The sequence below is a fragment of the Ambystoma mexicanum genome, chromosome 1q (assembly GCF_040938575.1).
Source record: "Ambystoma mexicanum isolate Mex_15411 chromosome 1q, UKY_AmexF1_1, whole genome shotgun sequence".
Classification (NCBI taxonomy): domain Eukaryota; kingdom Metazoa; phylum Chordata; class Amphibia; order Caudata; family Ambystomatidae; genus Ambystoma; species Ambystoma mexicanum.
In genome coordinates this window covers 1,447,259,745-1,447,281,727 of record NC_090922.1, presented here as the reverse complement: position 1 = coordinate 1,447,281,727, position 21,983 = coordinate 1,447,259,745, and the positions used below count along the sequence as shown (strand labels likewise).

At 44.9% G+C, this 21,983-nt stretch overlaps 1 protein-coding gene across 3 annotated transcripts in view; it reads right to left on the bottom strand.

Moving 5' to 3' along the window:
* Nucleotides 1-21,983, bottom strand: part of ARMH1 (armadillo like helical domain containing 1) — a 743,351-nt gene that overhangs the window by 313,054 nt on the left and 408,314 nt on the right. For all 3 annotated transcript variants that reach the window (XM_069642333.1, XM_069642332.1, XM_069642334.1), the window contains exon 10: nt 3,059-3,136. In XM_069642333.1, coding sequence (XP_069498434.1) covers nt 3,059-3,136 — 78 coding nt within the window. The remainder of the gene's footprint in view (nt 1-3,058; nt 3,137-21,983) is intronic.

Sequence of the window (21,983 nt, the reverse complement as noted above, 5' to 3'; positions counted from 1 at the left end):
TGCCATTTTGCTCCCACTTCAGGGGAGCTAAACTTGTTCATTTACTTACCGGGTGTGTATTTGTGATTTATTAGTGTGTGATATTGAGCTGCTCTTGCTAGTGTAATGTTTTCGAACTGACTGAGTAAATAAATGTATATTCTTTTACCAAGAAACCTTGAGTAAGTGTTTGTTTGAATCACTGTATTAGTGGGTCATTTGTGTAACTTGTTTTACTGCTCACTTAAACTCTTGAGATAAGTCTGGCTGCTCAGCCATCGCTACCACTTTACTGTGTAGTACAGGCTTGTACAAAAGGTGAAATTGTGCTTACAATTGTCTTAATTGCATGTAATTAACATAACACAGAAAATAACAAATTAAGATGTACATTTTACAGCCTGGTCCACTGTTTTCTTGCAAGGTCTTTTAGAACCCCAACACTTCCCCCTGCCCCAGGAGTCTTTCTGCGCACTATTCACATTCGGACAATGCGTCTTCAGTGTATTGGTAAGACTTCTGCAGGACACGCGCAATGACAGTGTATGTTTCCAAATACCAGGCCGGTTCCCACCACGGGGATCTGCTGCTACTCCTGGTCTCACCACTGTCAGCAACAGCTGAGGCACCTCTAGCAAACACTCACCCAATAACTCATCTCCTGCACATCGAGAAAGACACAAACACCGAATGTGGTAGAGCGAGAGAGTGCGAGACAATGAGAGAGCGAGAACGAGCGCACTAGACAGATGTATGATATGCCTGGTACAGCTAGTAGAATAGACTTTTCGTCTCTATTGAGGCACTGATATTGATGTTGGAGTGGTAGAACTGGTGAATCTAAAGCCCAATGTGTGACCCCATCCCACAATGATACTGGCAAATCGTTTGTCAGACATGGTGGGGGGGATCGATCGGCTTACTGAGCAAATGAAGCACTCCTGGCTGAGTACTGAGGATGGAGGTCTGCTTGCTCTTCATCATAGGAAATTCGACGGTCTCCAAATCCTGTAGATTTATACCTAATGACAAGACCAGTGAAGAATTGCAAGCGGGAGACAAACAAGATTTACACCATGAACCCTTAGAATTGGTGTCAATGGCAGCGTATTGCTTCGAGGAACAGCGGTGCTTGGAGGATCTGGCCCTTATCCACAGGTGGGATGAGTACGCTCTTCCTGAGCGGAAAGGCCGCCACGCTCAGATGCAGGGGTGGGGACAGCACTTGCAGGCAGAGCGTAGTCTCCATGTCCTTGGAAGTTGAGAGGCTTAACAGATGCGTGAGAAACATGATTTGGCATTGACAAGTGGCCTGGTCTACACCAATGTGAGACAGTGCGAGTCTTGGGAAAGGCCACACTGTGGAGGAACATAGTGGGCACATTTATTTAAGTCTTCAGTTTTCATCGCGCCTTGAAGCACTTGTGGAAAGACGCGTTATAAATGCCATATCATATCATATCACATCATATCAAAGCACAAAGTGTGCAGCATTAGAAAAGACTTGTATTCGTGACAGAAGGAAAAAATGACACTGAAATACGGAAAGAACAAAAAGGTAGACTTCGGGAAAAAAGAAAATCTTGTGATCTTCCAAAAAATTAAATGGCTTCTGTCAAAACAAACCCAGCCGATTATTCTGAAAAATTGCTGGGAATGACGCGTATAATGTGGCCACCGGAGAGGCAAAAGAAAAAGTGGCAGAAATTATCATTTAAGTCAACAATCTGCTACAAATAAGTCAATATGCCAGCTAGTGTGCAGGGATCCATGGATGACCAGAGGCCAGAAATAAGATGGTGAAAATAAAAAGATTGGCTATAACCCCCATCGTGGCCATCGAACGCAACAATAAATTAATATCCTCAAATGTTCAACCTGCCTTATTCTAGTGTTGCAGGTTGGTTAGCACTGGTCAGAGTAAAGTGACCCCAGCCCAAGGTCAGCAAGGGTAACTAGTAATATTGCAATGAGCATTTGCACCACACAACACTGGAATCAGATTTCGCATCAGCATATATAAGCATTTAGGTTACTAGGAAGGAGTGAACGTCTCTGTATTAAAACGAAGAGAGCAAGTGACCCACGGAACTCGAACCACATTTTTGAGTGATTTTTGATGGCAACTGGTCATATAGAATTGCCCAGAGGAAGACCTTCGGCCTCATTACGAAGTGGGCGCAAAGGGATACCGGGCACCGGTAAGGGCACCGGTGCCGGTAATCCCTTTGCGCCCTATTCCGAGTTCCCTTAGCGGGTCCCTTCCTTAACACCTGGTTTTACCAGGCGTTATGGACGGGACCCGTTAAGGGACTTTAGAGCTAATAACGGTACCGCAATTTGCGGTACCATTATTTGCGCCTTCCCCCTTCCCATTGAACCCTATGGGGGCCTAAATGGGAATGGGGAATAGCTTTTTCAATGGGGACTTACCGGTCTGGCAAAGGTCGGAATAGACCGGTAAGTCCCCATTGAACCAGGGCGGACTCGGTACCGGTATTGGAGGTAGTCATGGCGCAAATAGCGCCATGATTACCTCCATACTCGTAATGAGGCCCCTTGTCTTATAAGGTCGAAACACGTGTTGGCTGTTCAGTAAATCTACTATGTACTGATTTTTCAAATATTGACTGGTGCAGTTATTGAGTCACTGTGACATTGAATAGAATATCTTAATTCAAGTGTGAAGTACTAGGATGGCCCCTGGATGGAGAATCATTTTTTTGTACATCACAATGGCGGTGTGGCAGGGCTTCCTCAATGCCAGACCCTTCATGCTACAGATCTGGGGGGGGGTGGCTCCAACAAAATGCCATTTCAGAAGACTTTATGCAGGAGAACTTACGATCCGTTGTTAAGTTGCAAAAATGCATTTCGAAACTCCACCATCTATAACCATATTTTGAGAATCCACTTACCTTTTACTCCCTAGATTAATGACATGCTATCGTTAGCTCGCCATGCACAAGCTGTGGTTGAAGGTTTTTTTTAGATGCCCGTCAAGACACTTGGGTGGACAGAAATGGCTCCCTGCATGTAAAGTTGGGAGAGTGAGGCTTTCATAATGAGAATAACTTACCAAAAGTAGCTGATAGAGCTTCTCCCCAACCGCCTTCTCCACTTGCTCCTCCACGTTGGGAAAGGACCGGATGAAAAACTGCAAAGTAAGCATCTTACCATTAGCTATGGTTGTTCAGCGGCATAAGAGCGCAGTTAATGAAACATGCAACAGTTACTACATACTGTGCAATACAGTGACGTAGTTCCATTTAGGGGTTGAAGAATCCAGATTCGACACAAGCAGGTTGAGTGCACCGCCTCTGTGTCCTTAGGTGTCAAACACATGGAAGCGGTTCTATAACTGCATATGTTCCTAGAGTGCCTGTGTTTAGAGGCACATTACTTGCAAATGCGATTTCTAGTGCTAGCAGCTGCTTTCTGAGAGGTTCTACTCATGTTCTGCTAAGACGGATTCATCAAACCCTTTTTCACCGCATACGAATAGCCAGAAGGCTGGGCCGGTGATCCACCAAACGCATAGTCATAGAAAGTGTGCTCTGCTTCCTATATTTACGCGTGCAGAGGAGAAGCGGAAAGGCACAGTAAGGAGAGGTTGGATGTGGCTTAGGGAGGGGTAGAGCTCGAGTGTGGGGCTGCTTGGACAGAGGGTGGGACTTATGTGGAGACCCCAAATGATAGGTGACATGGGGTAGGGGTGAGAGGTGGGGTTGTGGGTGTGGAGTCAACCATTGTGAGGTGAAATGGGGGACAGCGGGTTATTGGGGGCAACCTTCCAAGCTGGGGAGAGCAAAGCAGCCAAATTTATTAATTGATGATGGGAACCCGGTGGGCGGTATTTGAGTTCAAGGACTTGGGTTTCAGGGTGCTGTGCTTTGGCGCAACTACATATCAAGGTGTTCCACTCAGTCTTCTGAACGAAACCATCAAAACAAAGGTACTGAAAGCAAGGGAAAAGAAAGGGTAACACTGGAGACCATGTGAGGTCTGTCAGTAGGCAGCCTATAGGCAGGACAGATAGGCCTGGCGGTCTTTTTGTACTACTACATTCTTTGCGTCTTCCTTCAGGGCTTAAATCGTACCCTCGGCACTAGCCGGTGCTGCGTGATAATTCACTCTTGTGCACGTAGGAAATAGTATGCTGTGCATGTGTGGCGACCTGCCTTCATGCTAGGGGGAGAGCAACATATGCACAGCTAGCAGCTTGCAACATGAACTTGAAAAACCAACAGCGTAACCTTTCCATAGGTCAGGGTCAAAGCTGAGGATGCAACGTAAGTCCAAATGGACCATAAGTGGTTAGCAGGGGTCTTCTGGGCTAGGTGGAAGGCCTTCAGGATCACACCCTATGTGACACAGAAACAGCAGCGCTTTCCGGGTACATTCTGACATAGACTAAGAAAGATCAGACCGAGCATTCAATGTCTGGACAGTAATGACGGCATTCCTCCACACGCAACAGGCTTGAGATCTAAATGGACCTTTGACGCTGCGAATCATAGGATGCCACCAGAGATCCTGACATTTGAAACATGGCTGCTTCACGACATGTAGAATATTAATTGCAGCGGCAAATACAGTCCCCACTAACCAAATTACTTTAAATTGTTTATAGTTTAATATGAATCAATGAAACCCTTAGACAAGGGATGGGAATAGCTGTATTCTCCGAGGAGGAATATGATTGTGCTGTTACAGAGTAACTGAACAATCCATTACACACAGATCCCACAATGGAGAACCAACTACCAGCTGCGGAGTGCACTGCAGACGTCAGGACTAAAGGCTCCATTAGTCATCAGGAGCATGACGATTTAATCCCAGAACTCCATCCTCCCATAGCCTATCCACAAGGATGCAGTAAGACCATGAGGAAGAACCATGTGGGTTTATCTTTGAGTCATTTTCCAAATTCACTGACTTATTTCTACAACCTCAAGCACAGTAAACCCACGTATTTCCCAAGGAAACATGTGATGTCATCAAACTAATAGAAAGGACCAAATTCAACACCAGCGCTGATATATTAGAAACAGTTGACATTGCTTCTCCTTATCCTAACATTCACGTAGACGAAGCAACAGAAGTTGCAGAGAAATACCTTGGCCTACGCGCTACATCCCATACCATGCATACGGCTTTCATTCAAGAGCTTATGAATTTGACTGTGACAGTGAAATGTCTCCCTGTATAACGACACATTTTGTCTTCAAATCAAAGGCAGGTTTTGAACCTAGTCCATCTGACTTACACATGGAGGCCTTTGAAGAAGACTTGATTTGGTCCAATGATCCATACCAGAACTACGTGCGCTGAGGTGTTGCTACATGTATCTTTTAAGATCTGGAGTTTAGGGAAGAATCATTTGCTTGAATAGGACCTTCATTGTTTTATTTGTTGCTACATTGATTGTATATTTATTTTCTGGCAGGGTGAAACTGAGTCACCAAATCATTTCTATGTGTGTCTCAAACAATGCAACGCGAACCTGAATTTCACCACACATACCACAGCATGGTTGTTCTTCCAATCCTAGAAATCACCATTTATCACCAGGAGGACAACAGTTTATTAACATATACAGGAATAACACAAAGCATAGTAGATCCATCCCGGGGCAAAGCAAAGCCAACACTTCAAGGCCCGAAGGGACAACGTCCAATACGGGTAATTTTTACACATTAGAGACGTAATTGATTCCACAAAAAATACTCACTTAGCCACCTCATAGCTAGATGTTACCCAGATGTTACCCACGCCGCCTTAAAAAACGAATATAACAAAATAAAGGCTAATTCAGTCACCTAAACTAGAGAAGAAACGTTTTGTTGGCGTGTACAGCTACCTAATGTACAGCTATAATATCAAGAAACGTACTCAACAAAAGTGGCAGAAAACCCCTCCTTATCTTGGCATCAAGCAAGGAGGCAAACACCTACGGTAAATTCATCAAGAAAGAAAGACCAAATCCATCCACTATAGCAGCAAGGAGCTGAGAGCTTGCCTTGCAGCAATGATGCACCCTGTTCCTTCATCATTGAAACAATGGAGATGAACGTCCTCAAATGAACGTGGGCATTGAGAGCATATACAAAGTGCCAATCTACGAATGCTATTTACATGACCGCTTGCCCACATGCACATTGCACAGGCAAACCCACGAAGAAGGCCCCAAGCGCATCAGAACCAGGCATGCTCAATCAACCCCGCATTAGTCTTATTTTTAAACGGGGACACTGCGAAATGACTTGCACTGGATCATCATTGACTTTGTCAACCCCAGTTAAGAAGGGAGTGTGTCTCTCGGCCCTAGAACAAAAATGCGCCCTGAAAAATGGCACTCGTAAAATGTGACTCAACAATTTTAGTGGACCAGCCTCTCCTTATATCCTAATTATGCCCTTCGGAATTCGACTAAACGTTTCACGCACCCGTTCCTAAATGTATTGCCAACTATGGTTTTAGCGATTCCAATCGGCATACCTTATTATATAGGTTGCCCCCCTTTGTCCATTTACCACCATCATGTTAACTACATATTCAGAAAGCAGGGGTGATTTCTTAAAGCCCCGTACTTTGGGAACTCGCAACTTTGTGCTCCCTTTGCATTTGTTCTTGCCACGCTACCCACAATGAATAGCGATGTTGGATGTAGCCGTGTTTGCTGTCCCAAGCCGGCCATCTTGGTTTCCCCCTGGTGGCCAGTGGCATTATGACACTTGTGCATTTCTTAAGGGAAGCACACTCTAGTTTTCAGTAAGCTGGCTCCAACCATGACTGACAAATGGAGGCTCTGCTCCAATTCACTTTGTTCCACATCAGGTGTTAGCAGCACCCAAGCTGCACTGCGTGCTCAGAATGCTAGCCATGCTTCAGGCATCTGCACACTAAATAGGAAATCACTGCCTGGATGTTTAGTCTTATGTCACTTTAAACTTTATTTATTTATTTATTCACATTTGTTAAGCGCACAGCAGCCAGTGGGCATTGTGGCGCTGGTTACAGTGCATATTTATATCTTAGTTACAGTAGTCCCGTAAATACATACAGCATGAGATGGCACTTTAGCACTTAGAAGTGTATAAATGTGCTCAATAATGCTTTAACATTTTACATGAGCAAAAGGGGTTCCTTGGGAATATTAGATTTGCAGTAGGAATCAGCATTAATACAGATTAATGACGCTTTCTGATGATTTAGCACAAAGCTCTGAGCCGTGTGTTTGAGCTAGCATTTATTTAACCAGGTAGCTGAACGAAGGTAGTCTAGCAAGGCGCTAAGCAGATACAGCCTACAGTAGCTTGGGAAAAGAGTGTGTATTTCAGACTACCCCATATCAGACCATAAAACGGCTTCATTGAGTGTGTCGGCCCAGAAGAGCAGGCCCTGTATTGTCTTTTAGCAGCAGAATTACATAGCTTGCAGAGAATTATTGTCAACAAGGAGTGCTTGGTCTAGGGAAAACCAAATAACCAAGAAGGAGCGCCACAAGGAGTGCCTGTTTGGCCTGAGACCTGCGACGGACCTGGAGTATCCGCTGTTAATTGGACTTATACCTTGGAGATTGTGAACTATTGCCACGCCCACCAGCTCCACCCAACACCTCATAAACCCTGGGCCGCTCGCCACTGCGCACGCGCCTCAAGGAGTGCCTCGGGAATGCCCGTTTGGCCTGAGACGCTGCCACGGACCTGCATTCTCTCTCTGGAGTATCCGCTGTTAATTGGACTTATACCTTGGAGAGTACATTACCACAGACATTGTTTTCATCTAACAGTGTGCAGATGCTTCCATATTATTTAGCTTTTACATTTATTATTTTCCCTTTTTTTAGTTGTGAACTCTTGTCACCCCACCAGCTCCTCCCAACACCTCATATACTCCGGGCCGCGGCCACAAGGAGTGCCTGTTTGTCTTGTTTGCTGGCTTGCAGGCGGCAGAGACAAGCTTGCTAACATTTGATTTTCTATTTTCATTTTCTCTTTGTCCGTTGGGCAAACCGCTATTTGCAGGAGGCGAGACACGCCATAACATCTGTTGCAAAGAGCATTTCACTATAAGGCACTGCTCCTCTCTGCTCAATGCAGTCGGGCCCTCGTACCCGGAGCCTGAAGCAGCTGGGGGCGTGGATGTATATTGACATACTATCCGCACCTCTAGTTGTCACCCCGGTGAAGAACAGGTTACGGATAGCTCTTGCGTCAGGGCTGTCACAAGATGTGGGGAGGCCCGGGGCAAAGCATTTGGTGAGGCCCCCTTTTGATGTTATGCACTAGACCAGCGGCGCGGTCACCTTCGCAAACAGGGGACTCGAGAAATATCCCTCGAGTTTGTGTGAAGGAACCCAAATATGCTCTATTACTACAACTGCAAATCAACTACAGCAAAGTTAGATTTCCCTACTGAAGAAAGGGACTCACTTTTGTATCATATCCATAATTATATATAGGATGGCATGACGGCATGTTGTGAATGACGCCAGCATTAAGGAGCACCCTTCCCCTGTGTGCGCATTAAAACACACATCATACATACACAGCGACAGATGGATGATGTACAGTGCATGCTGGTGAATTCTGAACTGAGAAGGCTTAAATGGTTGTGCCAATTATGCAGGATCGACAGAGCACAGTGATGGTGCCCAAAGCAAACAAGGGTTACATGAGGGGGTTTCTCACTCCCAAGAAAATGTTTGAAACATTGGGTTACAATTATGCATTTTACAGCAATTTCTTTGTAAAACTGGGTAGAAATCCATACAGTTTGCAATTGGTTTTGTATGGAAGCACATGGAAAAACCCAATTGCAAGTCACCAACCGTGCACAGCAACATTTTCCAATACATTGCATGGCCCCGTTGCACACAACATGCTGGTTGTTCCCACACAACATATGCTAGTATGAAGATATATTCATGCTGGTTGTTCCCATGTGGTCCATGCCGCTGCACCAATATTTGCCTTTATTACCATGTACGCACTCCCAGCCAGTAAACATGCCATGTCACAAAGTATATCCAGGCTGACTGTGCACCATAAGTGTTATAACTGGCTAGATTGGCCTAAATTCAATGTGGGCCAATTTAGCCAAGTAGTATGTTTGCTTTAACCTTGATGCATGGTCCCGTGCAACATGGGTAAAGCAAAACAAGCATTAGCAATCCTAACAGTTTGGGCTTTCATGTGGGCATGGTAAAGGCACAGCTGTATTGGTATTAACTGGCCGGTGATGGTAGCAGGTGCAAACTGTTTTGCAAACTGTTTTGAGTACCTAATAGCATCTAATAGCAGTGCCTGGCAAATGCCTAATACTTATGCACAAGCCAAAACTGTTGGCTTTGCCAATGTTTGTTTTTAACGGGACTTGAGCGGATCGGGCTCTAGCCCCCTCCCGAAATGTTGGGTTTTGGTGACTCGACCTCTGCTGAATGGGGAAAGCTAGCCCAATCGCTAGGGAGCGCTGAAGCCATCCCACTTTTAGGCAGAAGGCCTCCTTCGATGTGTCGCCAGCCCGTACCTCTCGTTAGTGAGCGGCAGCAGCATCAAACATGCAGAGTACAAATGTCTATCCATGCGATAAACAGACTAACTTTGATAAAGCCAAAGCCAAAGTCTTAACTTCTGATCTCAGCTTTTAGATGGCCCACCTCTCCAGAGATTAGCAAAGCATTATGAAAGCAAATAGCCTCTGAAATAGGGTGAAAGGTACGTCTACTGGCCAAAGGTAAGGTGAACTAGCTATTCAACTTCCTAGCTAGCTCCGGGTATTGGGAGGGAAGTGGGAGCAGGGCTGGTAGAATATGTTTCAGGGCTTGCGGGGCACATTTCTTTGCGATGTTTGTGGGGCACCCAAGGCCTTACAGAAAAATAGGACCAGGCACCTGTGGAGTGCTTAAATCAATAATGAAGTCAAAATAATACAGTGAGGTGGTTAACAGCTGCAGATTATCAGTAGGTGTCCGTCATAAGACTGCCAACATGGGTGCAGCTGCTTGTGGACCCATTTCCACTGCAAATGCTGAAAGACCCAGACGCCATCCCTCAGTGGGGGGACCGACAGAGCAATGGGTTTATTGGCCCCACATTGGCCCCACTCACTATCCGCTTTCAAAACTATCATCCAGCCCCTGCCGGGCTGACCAACAGACCCGTGGCCAGACGGAACAAGACACAGACATTAAACAGGGCCTGGGCTTTGCTATTAACAAAGGCCATGAAATTACTATCATAAAAGATTTCATTGTTAGCACCTGCATTCATAAACATACATACCTGTTGTAACATTGAAGCTTCATCAGAATAGTCTGATTCGAATGTTAGATGTGCCCACATAAGTAATTTGCCCCTCCCTCACAGGCTCTGAAGTTAGCGCCCCTCCCAACATTTGAAGTGTTAGTCCCACTCCGTTGCCCCCCAAAATTTGAGACTAGGTGCACCTCTGATGCCATGACCCCACCCCTTAATTAAGTGGCCCGCAGGTTTGCTAACTTTATGGCTGGGGCTGGCGCACAACCTCACATAAAACACTTTCACCCATGCATTCATCCACCAGTCACACAACTCCTTGCATGCACGCATACATAAAACCAAACACTGCATTGACACCAACATAAACACCAACATGCAAGCACACATTCATGCACATATACATACTCATTTAATTTAAATACACATATATACACACTTCACATACATACACATTTAAATTAAAATAAAAAAAACACCTTACCTCCATGCACCCTTCAAAATCACTCACGCATCCGACACAGACACGCTGCCTGACAGGAGAAAACTCCTCTCCTATCAGTTAGTGTGTTCACACTGAGCAACGTGAACACACTGACAGGAGGAGCCCTCTCTTGTCATTCAGCAGGTCCTCGTTGTCAGCTGAAAAAAGGGAGGCAGCTCTCCCATTATTTTGCGTTTTTTTGCGGAGCCAAACAGCTTTGCAACAAACAGCAAAATCATTGCAGGGGCAGAGAGGAGACAGCTCAGTCCCCCCATATGAATATGCCCAGGCCCCGGGCCGCATGAAATGCGGGACGATAGAGGGTCTGGGAGTTTAGGCGCGGGGTGGGGGAAAACGGCGCAAAAGCGTAGGGAGGGGCATCCGAACGGCGCCACAAGAAACAAAAGCCCAGGAAAGGGCAGGAAGCAGCACCTGGGAAGGTGCAAAATATAACAGCAAGGGGCCAGGGGGGTAACCCGGCCACCCCCAAGAAGGAACAAAAGGCCGGGGGTGTATAAGTAAGCCAGGAAAAGGAGGGGCTTACTTACCGAGAGAGGTAAGAGTTCACCTCTCTCGGGTAGGCTCTTAGTGCCTGGATAAGGGGAAGGAAAAACGTTTGCCACCCAACCCACCCTACAAAAATAACGGAAGAAGAGGGGTGCAGGCAGGAGCCGGTACGCCGAGTACTCTTTCGGTACACGGTCCAAAAAAGAAGGAGGAGGCAGAAGTGGGAACGCTGAGTACTCTTTCGGTACACGGTCCAAAAAAGAAGGAGCAGGCAGAAGTGAGAACGCCGAGTACTCTTTCGGTACACGGTCCAAAGCATGTCGTAGGCGGCTTGTGCCCAGGAACGAAGGCCCAGGGATATCAAGGACTCAGGAGGAGCCTTGGGCAACTTCGGGACTGGACACAAGGTGCCCAAAAGCATATGGCAGTGTATTGATTTTTGTTGTGTTGTATTTTCTGTAAGAAAATAAAATGCCTACGGTCTACAACCTTTCCATAAACATAATTTGGCTGTGATTTATTATTTAGGTAGGGATCTGGTAAGAGGAGCAAAGCAAGCCCACACTATTCAGCCTAAGGGACACAGGTGGACTGTGCTGCCTTCTACTTAGGAGAGGGGGCCCTTCTTGCAGCTCCCCTCCTCCTGAGCGAGCAACTCCTTGATGTTGGAGCAGGAGGCGGGGGGGGGGAGATCGCCTATTTTGATCGAGGCAGGTGTTCCGCAGAACAGGCTTGAGGAGTAGCCGTTTGCCTGCCCGCCTCCCAGGGGATATGTTAAATCGTCACGTCTGATCATGGGCCACTCTTGATACTCCGTCGGCTTTCCTGTCGGGGGAGGTCTCGCTCCTTGCTTTGTCTCAGTATCCACTGGGGGAGGACGGGGTGGCGGAGGACCTCGTCCCGTCTGCTCAGGTTCCAGCTACTCAGATGGTGGTGGGGAGGCGGATTCCTGTTTGGACTCTGACAAATCGGGTAATATACTGTCCAAATTGAAAACACATACTACATGTTTATTTGAAATTAGAATTCTTGTGGAAAGATTATTAGCTGTAGCAAACCGCCCTCAATCTAAGTGCGTGCCCCAAAGTAATCAGTGTTTTGATGATCCCAGTGGGAGGGGAGTTTGGACCCGGGAGGCCCTCAATCAGAGGTAGTTCCTATTACCCCTACACCTAAATCCACCAATTCTGGAGGGGAGCATCCTGCAGATAAGGGGACGGAGCAACCGAAGAGTTCCTCTCCCGCTCTACAAAAAAAAAGAAATAAAAAGCACTTGCGCAATCAAAAATCTTTCACAAGCAAAGGCGCAAATAAACCTTCACAAAATTCTTGACGAATTCTAATAAGAGAGGAAGTGGCGGTTAGTGACGTTCTTGGCCACGGCTTAGATAGTGAGATCAAGGAGGCCTCTTTGATCGATATGGGAGAGGGATGTCCAGCTAAAAACACCCTTTCTGAGGAAATGGCACATAAAGGGACCAATAACAATAAAAACAAAAATAAAAAATACTATTTGTTGTGTTGTGCCTGTGTGAATGGATGGGTGATAGAATGCTTGTATGTCATTGTTGTAATGTCAGTAGGTCAGTGGGTGTACAAAGGTTCAAATAAAATCAGTTGGGACATTAAGCCTGAGTGATGGGACCCAGTGTTCATTCCTCTGTATGTAACTGATAATAAATATCAGAAAGAACTTAAGAAGCCCTGCAGTTCATCTTTATTACACTATTCAATTTCCTAATTATATGAGGGGCAATAACAAGGGGATTGGGCTGAAGCAAGATTTGACCAAATGCACTGAAGTAAGAGCTGTGTATCAACTTTTTGCTAAGAAATCTACTGACCAAGCTAAATCTCTATTCCCCCCGGCTAAAAGTGGGAAAGAAAACTTGCCGATTGAAATTGTACCAACAAAATCAAGAACAAGATACTACTATTACACCTGGTTCACAGAGGGAACCTGTCCCCACCCCTGCAAACCAGACATGGAGCGCTTTAATTTTCCTGCTCGCATCCATTGATGCAGCTGCGGGCCGGGTAGACATGCCTCACGTCCTGCCGAGAATGTCGCATCTGGTTTTTCTGAAGTATTAACAAATTTGGTGAATCCTTAGAAATCAACTGGAGTGAAAGAGAATGAATGTCAATTAAGAAATTCTAATCTAGAGGCCTTTATTAGAACTACAGAATCGCAGATGATGAACCACCGTCCTAACCCATGAGTTAGGCCTTGTTAGGTAGAATTACATGCAGTACCCTTTGGGAACACTACACACAATTAAGACTACAGGTTTACGCACAATCTCACCTTTGGTACATGCCTGTACTATACAGTTATGTGGTAGCAGTGGCTTACTTAACCACTTAAGCCAGCCTTATCTCACGAGGGCTGTGTGCAGTACAAGGTGTTATACAAAGGACTTGCAATCACAGTGGTTCAAACAAACACTTACTCAAGGTTTCTTGGTAACACAATATACATTTGTTTACACATTTAGTTAGAAAACATTCCACTAGTAATAAGCAGCTCAATATCACACACCAATTCACTACAGTACTAAACCAATAAGTTTCTGAACAATTTAGGCTCCCCTGAAGTGGGTGCAAAATGGCACATCAGTAACTTTCAAAAGGGTTAGAAAGACAAAGGTTATAAGAATCAAAACACAGTTACTTTCATAGGCAGGGCAAATAGTTTCAGTTCACTACAAGAGGCCATTCAATTCAATAGGCCTGGGCCAAAGTCAATGGTTGAGTGTCTTGGAAAGGATAGCACAGTTCTGGTAGTAAACCGTTAAGTCTTTGCCAATGTTCTTAGAAGTAGTTTGCACGAAAAATAGTTATATGTCGGGTTAGGAGCGAACAAGACTCCAAAGTTGGGAAAGTTTCACAAACGTTCACCGCAGCAAAGAGGCTTTCTCTACCGCATTTGCACTGTACCTTTTGAATGAAGAAAAGCTGTAGCTGAGGCAGTTGTTCCTGGAAGTTCCTGCAGATCTCGCTGTTCCTGAGCCTCAGTCGTGGGGACAAGAGGGAGGACGTCGGAGGTTCCTGCACCGCACAGGGAAGAAGCCACAAGCTTGGCAAAACATTGGTTTAAGGTGTGAGTGCCTTAAAGTCCACAATCTGGTATCCGTCTCACTGGCTATCCGGTTTTCAACAGCACTCTGTTGAAAATTCGACCAGTATGGAGATGATTTCCAGGTGGCTTACGAGTTGGTTGTTCCCACCAGCTCAAGGGAAGAAGTCGTCCTTGAAGGGCTTCTCTGTCGAGGGAGTTTCAGGCAATTCGGACCTGCAGCAGGGCTTCACCGGGCAAACCAACGGTCCAGGAGTTGCAGCAGTCATCTTCCTTCAGCTCGTCTTCGGTTCTTTCGTTCCAGTGGTCGACTCTGCCTTCCCTGTCCCAGAGACCTGCTTTAAACAGTTTTCTACCATTCATTCCAGCCTAGCTGTCACTCACCCAGAAAGGTGGCTGTCCTTGCCGGACAGTCAGCCAGCCAATCACGTCAGAGTGCATTCGGTCTCCTAGGAGACTAAGCACAGGGAGTTTCGGGCACCTCCCTCACATCCTGTCCACCCCAGACACTCAGGCACCAAAGGGGGGCTTCAGCACTGAAGCCCGCCAAAGGCCAACGAACCAAGGGACTAAACCAGGTTTGGCGCACAGGGACAAACACTAGAAGGACCTTTCCAAAAAGAAATCGAGAAAAAAGTCGCTCGGAACCTGTTTTTTCAGAGCGGGCTCAGACGCCATCTTGAAAAACATGGCTCCGGAGGATTTCAGCTACCGGAGCGTTTAAACTGGTCGCGGTCGGGAAATCATGGTAATACCACTGCCACCAGCCATTCTGGGAGGAAAGGGTAGCTTTTGAGGGATACATGAGTTTTCTAGGCATAGGGAACACTCAGTATTCCCTCCAGTACTCAGCTGTAAAGCAGTGTATGCTGGGTTTAGCAATTCCAAAAGACTAGTAAAGTCAATTTAACTTTACATTCACTGGGAGACAGTAGTCAGTCCCAGAGAAGGTATTTAAACCTTGGGAAGTCTAAAAGACATCCCTGTTCCACTGCACCGAGGGTGCTGTGTGACACACAAGAAAAAGATCATGCCTATGGAGTTTTCTAAAACTCCATATCCAAAGAACACAAAAGTAAAACACACATCAAAATACACGAAAGAGTGGGAAAAAAGGCTCACACTCTTTCCAGATAAAAATTAAAGTAAGTCTTAGAAATCCAGCAAAGTCTCAAAAGGTAAGGAAAATTAGCACATTTATGAGAATTCTCCCTAACAGGCCTCCTTCCACTGGGCTTGCGGTCCTTGCCCAGCCCGAAGAGGGCCTGTTGAGAGGGGGGGGAGGCGTTGAGTGTAGGGGCAGCTCCATTGTTGTTGAACTCTTCCTCGGGTACATAGTATATGACAGGAGTACCTATAATGACAGAGGTGCCGGGTAAGGCCCCGAACTCCCTATTCTATAGCGTCTTGAAATAAATTCAGTGGAGGCAACCTTGTCATCCAGACAACACTAGCGTCATCCTACATTATCTGTTTGAATATGGTGGCCCTGCTTCATTAAATAGAGGCAGAGTGCTGGCTTTAATAAATGAGTTTCCGTCCCTGAGATTGTTATCCTCGGCTGATATAAAGTTGGTGGACTTTATGATCATGTACGTCTAGTATTTTAGTCCTGCTCTGTTTATGATGCTATTCTATTAGAAACCCACCAATTTAATCGCCTTGGATATGATATCCTGATTTTTAGATAAGGTTTGATCAGGGAGTGGAAGCCCCAGGAACCTTTAATGACATATATGGACAGAGAGGTTCCACGCCTAGATCCCATCACGAAATAAAGGCAGAGGAAGATTCCAGTTGGAGATGGCGTGAGTCAATCTCTCAACTAAAATCTCGAAAGCAAAATCTTTAACTATAGCACCGATTTTTTGTTATTATCCTGGAATTCCCAGGGACATGCCCATTTGACCTCCTCTCTCGAAATTAAATGTAACATCGTTTGTATCCAGGAAATCTGGATGACTTTGCCGTTTCACCTAGATGGGTTTGATGTGCGTTATAAATTAGCAAAGTAGGGGCCTACTGTGCCCGTCCTTCGGGCAGCCTTCTAATTGCCATTAAGAGCGGTGCGGGTCTACACATATTGGACAGTCTTTCCTTTAACACTTGTGTTTTGGCAGTGGTTGTGGAAGTATCGTCCCTCAGTTCCCCCCTTTTTATCCTCATCTTAAACATCTACTGGAACCTGGCGATGAATCTGCAAGTTACCATCAGAAAGATTGATGGTTTTATCACAGACTCAATGCTGAACTATAAAGGGCTTCAAATTGTGGAAATGGGAGATTTAAACTCCGACATTCCATTTGTACCTTCACTGGATCTACAGCAACAACCGTTTCTGGGCCTCCTGACCTCGATACAAGAGGAGGTGAAGGGGGCTGATAATAGGGAATTCCCCGGGAGTACTAGGAAGATCGTACAGGGGCAGATTCGGAACACTCACTTTTTAAATTGGGGCCTATCATCTATAAATTCCACTCTGGTGCCTCATATGGACCCCCATACATGGACACATGGTAGTTGATATAATAGACCACATATTTATGTTGCAACAACTTTTTGATGCATGTCACTCATTTACTCTCCAGGCTTCCCTTTTGAGCGACCATCGCATCCCGAATGTTGCGATACGGGTGGAACTAGACAATCCATCTCGTAATTTTCTGCCCTTAAACTTGGAGCTAAATTGCCCTAAAAATAGAATTTCCTGGCACAATGGTAATGTGAGTAAACTTAATATGGTATTTGTATCTGATTTCCATTGCAAGTCGCTCGATTTGAGGAGCTCTACTTGTACGCACTCTAACTTCTCTGTGTACTTAGACACCTTGTTCTCTAATACCATCAAACATGGGGGTAATCAAACATCTAGAGCCTCACATCTCCACGTTTATGATGATCTGGTTAAGTTACACAAAAACACATGTAACAGGGAGGTGAGAAGGCTTTTAAACAGCAGCCTCTCGTGGGAAGGTAAGAAGGCTTGTATACAAAAACCGAAACAAAGACTGAAAAACTGGCTTAAGGGGCATAAGGCACTAATGCTTCAGGCAGACAATCTATGTTGGTAGCATTGAAGGATGGTTTGTCTCGCCAATTTTGGCACTTGATGAATGCCAAAGACTTCTCCCAAGTCTCAGCTCAAATCAACAGCATTTCTGAGGAAGCTTGGGTAGGTCACTTTGTAATTTATATTCCACCTCGAAAGTGTGACATCAGTGATTACGTTAGGAATCATAAATGGAATTGCACTTTTTCAGTTGAAGAGATTACTCATCAAATTCAGAAGTCAAGTTTGTCAAGAGGTGCCGGACCAAACAGCTTGGCAAATGTCATATTGAAGACAAATCCTGAAATATGGGCTAAAGCTCTAGTATTACTATTCTCTGACATTGTTAAAACTAGATGTATTCCATCTACCTGGCACTTGTCATACATTGTGCCAATTTACAAAACAGGGGTTAGAAACCTACCTTTAAACTATCGTCCCATTGCTTTGCTCGATGTCGATTCGAAAATATTTGCAGGGCTCGTCCTGAAACAATTGGAGGAATGGTCCACACGCAACTCTGTACTTCCAAATAATCTGTTTGGCTTTAGAAAGACGGTTGGGTCTGAGGTGGGTGGACTCATTGTTTCCCTGTTACAAGAGAAGGGATGGATACAAGCTGTCACCCCAATAAATATAGCAGCAATGGACTTGTACCTTGCTTTTGACCTCGTAGATCGATCAGTTTTATGGTCCAATTCATTATCTTTACGGATACCTGCTGGAATTTTTGCTCACCTAAGACTCCTTAGTGCAGGTTCGCTTGAACAGGGAAGGCCTTTTATCCTCACAGATTAAGACCATGAATGGACTATGACAGGGATGCATCTTCGACTCAGCACTTTTTAATGTATGTGTCTGATGCTGGAGTAAATTTGGATAAAGCTTCCTTTATCCCTCCCAAAATTGAGGGGTTCAAATCTTGTTGACGTGCTTATGACAATGCTTTTTTTGCTCATTGATTGCACGCCTACAGGTCTTCAGCATCTTAGAACGGCTTTCTCCAATTATATTAGCTCCAAGGGTCTAGTCATTAACGCCGAAAAACAGTGATTATGCGCCTGAGTAACCGGAAAATCCCAACTCCATATAGTTGGTTCCTGAATAATGAAAAACTGGCATTAAGGGTTTCAATGCAATAATTAGGTTACCCATTGTTTGACAACTTCAAGAAAAGTCAATATAAGCATCACCTATTGGAGAAGACCTGTTATTTGATAGCACAAATGCAGACAATTGAACGCAAATTTGGAAACATTTTCTATGTCCCCTCTTTTATGCTTTTATAAGCTTAAAGTTATACCTAAATTGTTTTATGGCCTGGATTACTACCCGCTAGACTGAGTGTATTCCATTAGCCACCTTAAGGAATGAATTGGGCCTCCAATCCTTTGTCGAAACTTATTATGGAGACGGGCAACGGTCTATACTTTGAGCTGGGAACTAGGTTAAACTCTGGGACGCAGGAATGCCTTTTTATGTCCAACTTGTGTGCGGATTGTCAAATCTCCTTAGAAAAGGTTAACCCGACGAGGGGTACCCTTTTGCATAATCCATTACGAGTGAGCGTTTATTACAATATGTAGATTGGTCTGAGATACCACGGACACTGTCCAACTCCAAACTGTATTACTAACTTGTATCAAACTATAAACGCCTGGGCACTCCAGAGTCTTACTTGGTTCGCTTCCCATATACGCTGTGGCGCAATGCTTACATGAGATTTAGATTTAATGTTTTACTAACGGGGGAAATCATTGAGATCTGTGATCAAGTCTCTAGGGGATCAGTACTCTGCAGATTCTGTAAACATGAAAATGTAATTCAAACCCTTAGGCATCTTCTATTACAATGTGCCACAATTGACTCAAAGCACATCGCTAGTCTTTGTGTTACTGATACTGAGAGAGTCAATTTGGACTCAATATGGTGGGATATGCTATATGGAACATCTGTGCCTATCAAGATCGCTGTTGTCAGGTTTCTTTCAGAGGTGTGTGGGTTAATCCAATTGAAATCTATAATCTCCTCTAAGTACATTTTCTGTTTTGAATATGAATTTAGTAATTTTAAAATAGTAGGAACTTTTGTTTTTAAGAATGGCCCTGTCCATGGAGCTATATTTCTTTCTTGATTGCAGGTGCTTTTTACTCATTTATAACTATGTTGAGTATTATTTATCTCTCTTTGTTTGCTTATGATGGTGTTTGTATTCATTGTAATTATCTTTTTTCTTCTTTTGTCTGTTCTTTTTATTATGAATTGTACTGGAAATTGTGTTCTTAAAATCTTGAAAATGTGTTCTTTTCTTAAACAATTTTGTATAGGTTTTCTTTGAAAAAAAACAAAACAAATAAATATAAATATTACCAAAAAGGCACCATATTCTAGAGTATGTTGAACCACTTGGGGAATATGGTTTATGCATATGACTGGAGAATATTGTTATTAAATCCTGGGGAATATAGGGTAGAGGCTGAGGGATCCTGTGATATGGTAATACAGGGCATATAGCTTGAGGAGCCGGATGGAAGAGACCCAATAGGGATTTGGTAAGAAGGAGATTTCCATAGTTGAGACATTTAAGAACAACTTTCGTCCCCTTGATCTGAGCTGATGCTGGAAGAAAGGGCTAGAGAAGTGGATAATATGGTTTTGCTTTCAACAGCTAAATGCTTTATTATAATAGTTTATGATTTGAGAAGCCATGTTTTAATGCTGACTTTGCTTTGCATTCATTTGAATTGTGATGATCATTGCGCTTTAATAATAATAATAATAATAATAATAATAATGTATTTCTTATATAGTGCTACACACCGATAGGTCTCACAGCGCACAGAAGGCCTTATTATCCCACAGAGTGGTACTCAATGTATCTACCTCGGATGGATGAAAGGTTGAGTTGACCCTGCCGAGACGGGCGACCGCTAAGCTAAACTTGTTTTTGTTCCTTATGTGTATGTACAATATGATGCTTTGACGTGATTTAGATGTTACTTTTCAGTAGTAAAGTGCTGACAGTTGAAAGGTTAGCAATAGCAATCAGATTATGACAGTGCCCTTAATAGGTATTGTGGGAAATGGCAAGCAATTTGTGATACAGTCAAGGTGTTGACTGTGCTATGTCCACTCGGTTTATTTTTATACAAATCAAGATTGGTTTTATTGCCCCCCTGCGGCTGCGGGGATGGTGCTTTGCGCATCAGAGACTTGGTGAAACCTCCTTATCAAAATGTGGCGTGATTTGGTACTATGTTTTCCTGCCTCCTTTCCTCTGTGCATTGGGTCCCGTACATTGGTTGTAAAAGTGAAATCGACCCGGACCACAGCAATAGAGGGTGCAAACACAGGTCCCTATATAACAATGGCAGGAGTGGTACATATGGCAAAAGACACATACATAGCTTTGATGTGCATAGATCAGGTGAATGCCTAGCTTTGTAGCTATAATGTATGTATTTATTTTGTATTCATTGGGTATTTATAATGCGCCGATACACGGTGTGTTTCAAGGGGCAATACGCCAAGAAGGGGGTTGGGGGAGACAAGGAGGACAAAACAAACAGTCTGACTAGGATGGAGAAGGCTACAAGGGTGCAGGCCCAGCCAGGCTAGTGCAGGGGGAGGAGCTTGGGGGAAAGTGCAGGATAAGGGGGGGGAGGTCAGGGGAGACCAGGTGCAGGGGTAGACTGGACAAGGGGGGCATGGTGCCCTGCAAGAATCTGAAGGAACCAGGCAGCCAGACAGGACAGACAGGGACATTAGCAGGGAAGGGGGAGATGGAAGGAAGTAGAGAAAACAAGGTCTTGAGAAGCTTCCGGACCTTAAGGAGATCCAGTTCAAGTCTGAGAGGGGCAGGGAGGCCATTCCAGAGGGAGGCACCTGCGCAGGAGAGAGATCTACCCCCCACTCGCTTTTTGGAAAAGCATCTGATCTGCAGAGAGTTGGAGTTAGAAGACCAAAGGGCTCTGGCAGGAAGATATTTCGGGAGAGATAGTTGGATGTAGCGGGGACCCAGGCCCCAGAAAGCCTTGTGGATGATGCAGAGGGTCTTGGACTTGATACTTGCAGCAACCGTGGGCTGGGTAGAGAGATATTAGGGCTGGAGAGATGCGGTCCCTGGGCTTGAGGCCAAGGATAAATCTTGCAGTCCTGTTCTGGTTTTAGTTGAAGGGGACAAAGGGAGGAGTTTGGCAGATTGAGGAAGATGCTGTTGCAGTAGTCCAACATGGAGAGGACCAGAGCTCTGGAGACATTGAGTTTCTGGGGGAAGGTGAGAAAGGTAGATTGACTCTTAGGAGTTCCAGCTGAAAGTGGGCCTTCTTGGCAAGGCCTGTGATGTGAGGAGAGAAGGAGAGAGTGGAATCAAAGATGACAGCAAAGTTTTTCGCCTCACAGGATTGTGGAGGGAGGGTACCCATAGAGGGCGGCCAGAGTGTGAGAGGGAAAGAGGGAGCAGGGGTCCCAATGAGAATGATCACTGTCTTACTGGCATTAAGACAGAGTCAATAAGCACATCATAATAGCTGTGCAGCAAATGCCAAAAGGCAGTGCTATAAATACACAAGTATTATATGCCTTTGTAAAAACACCCTCAGTGAAGATCAGGGGGCGATTTAG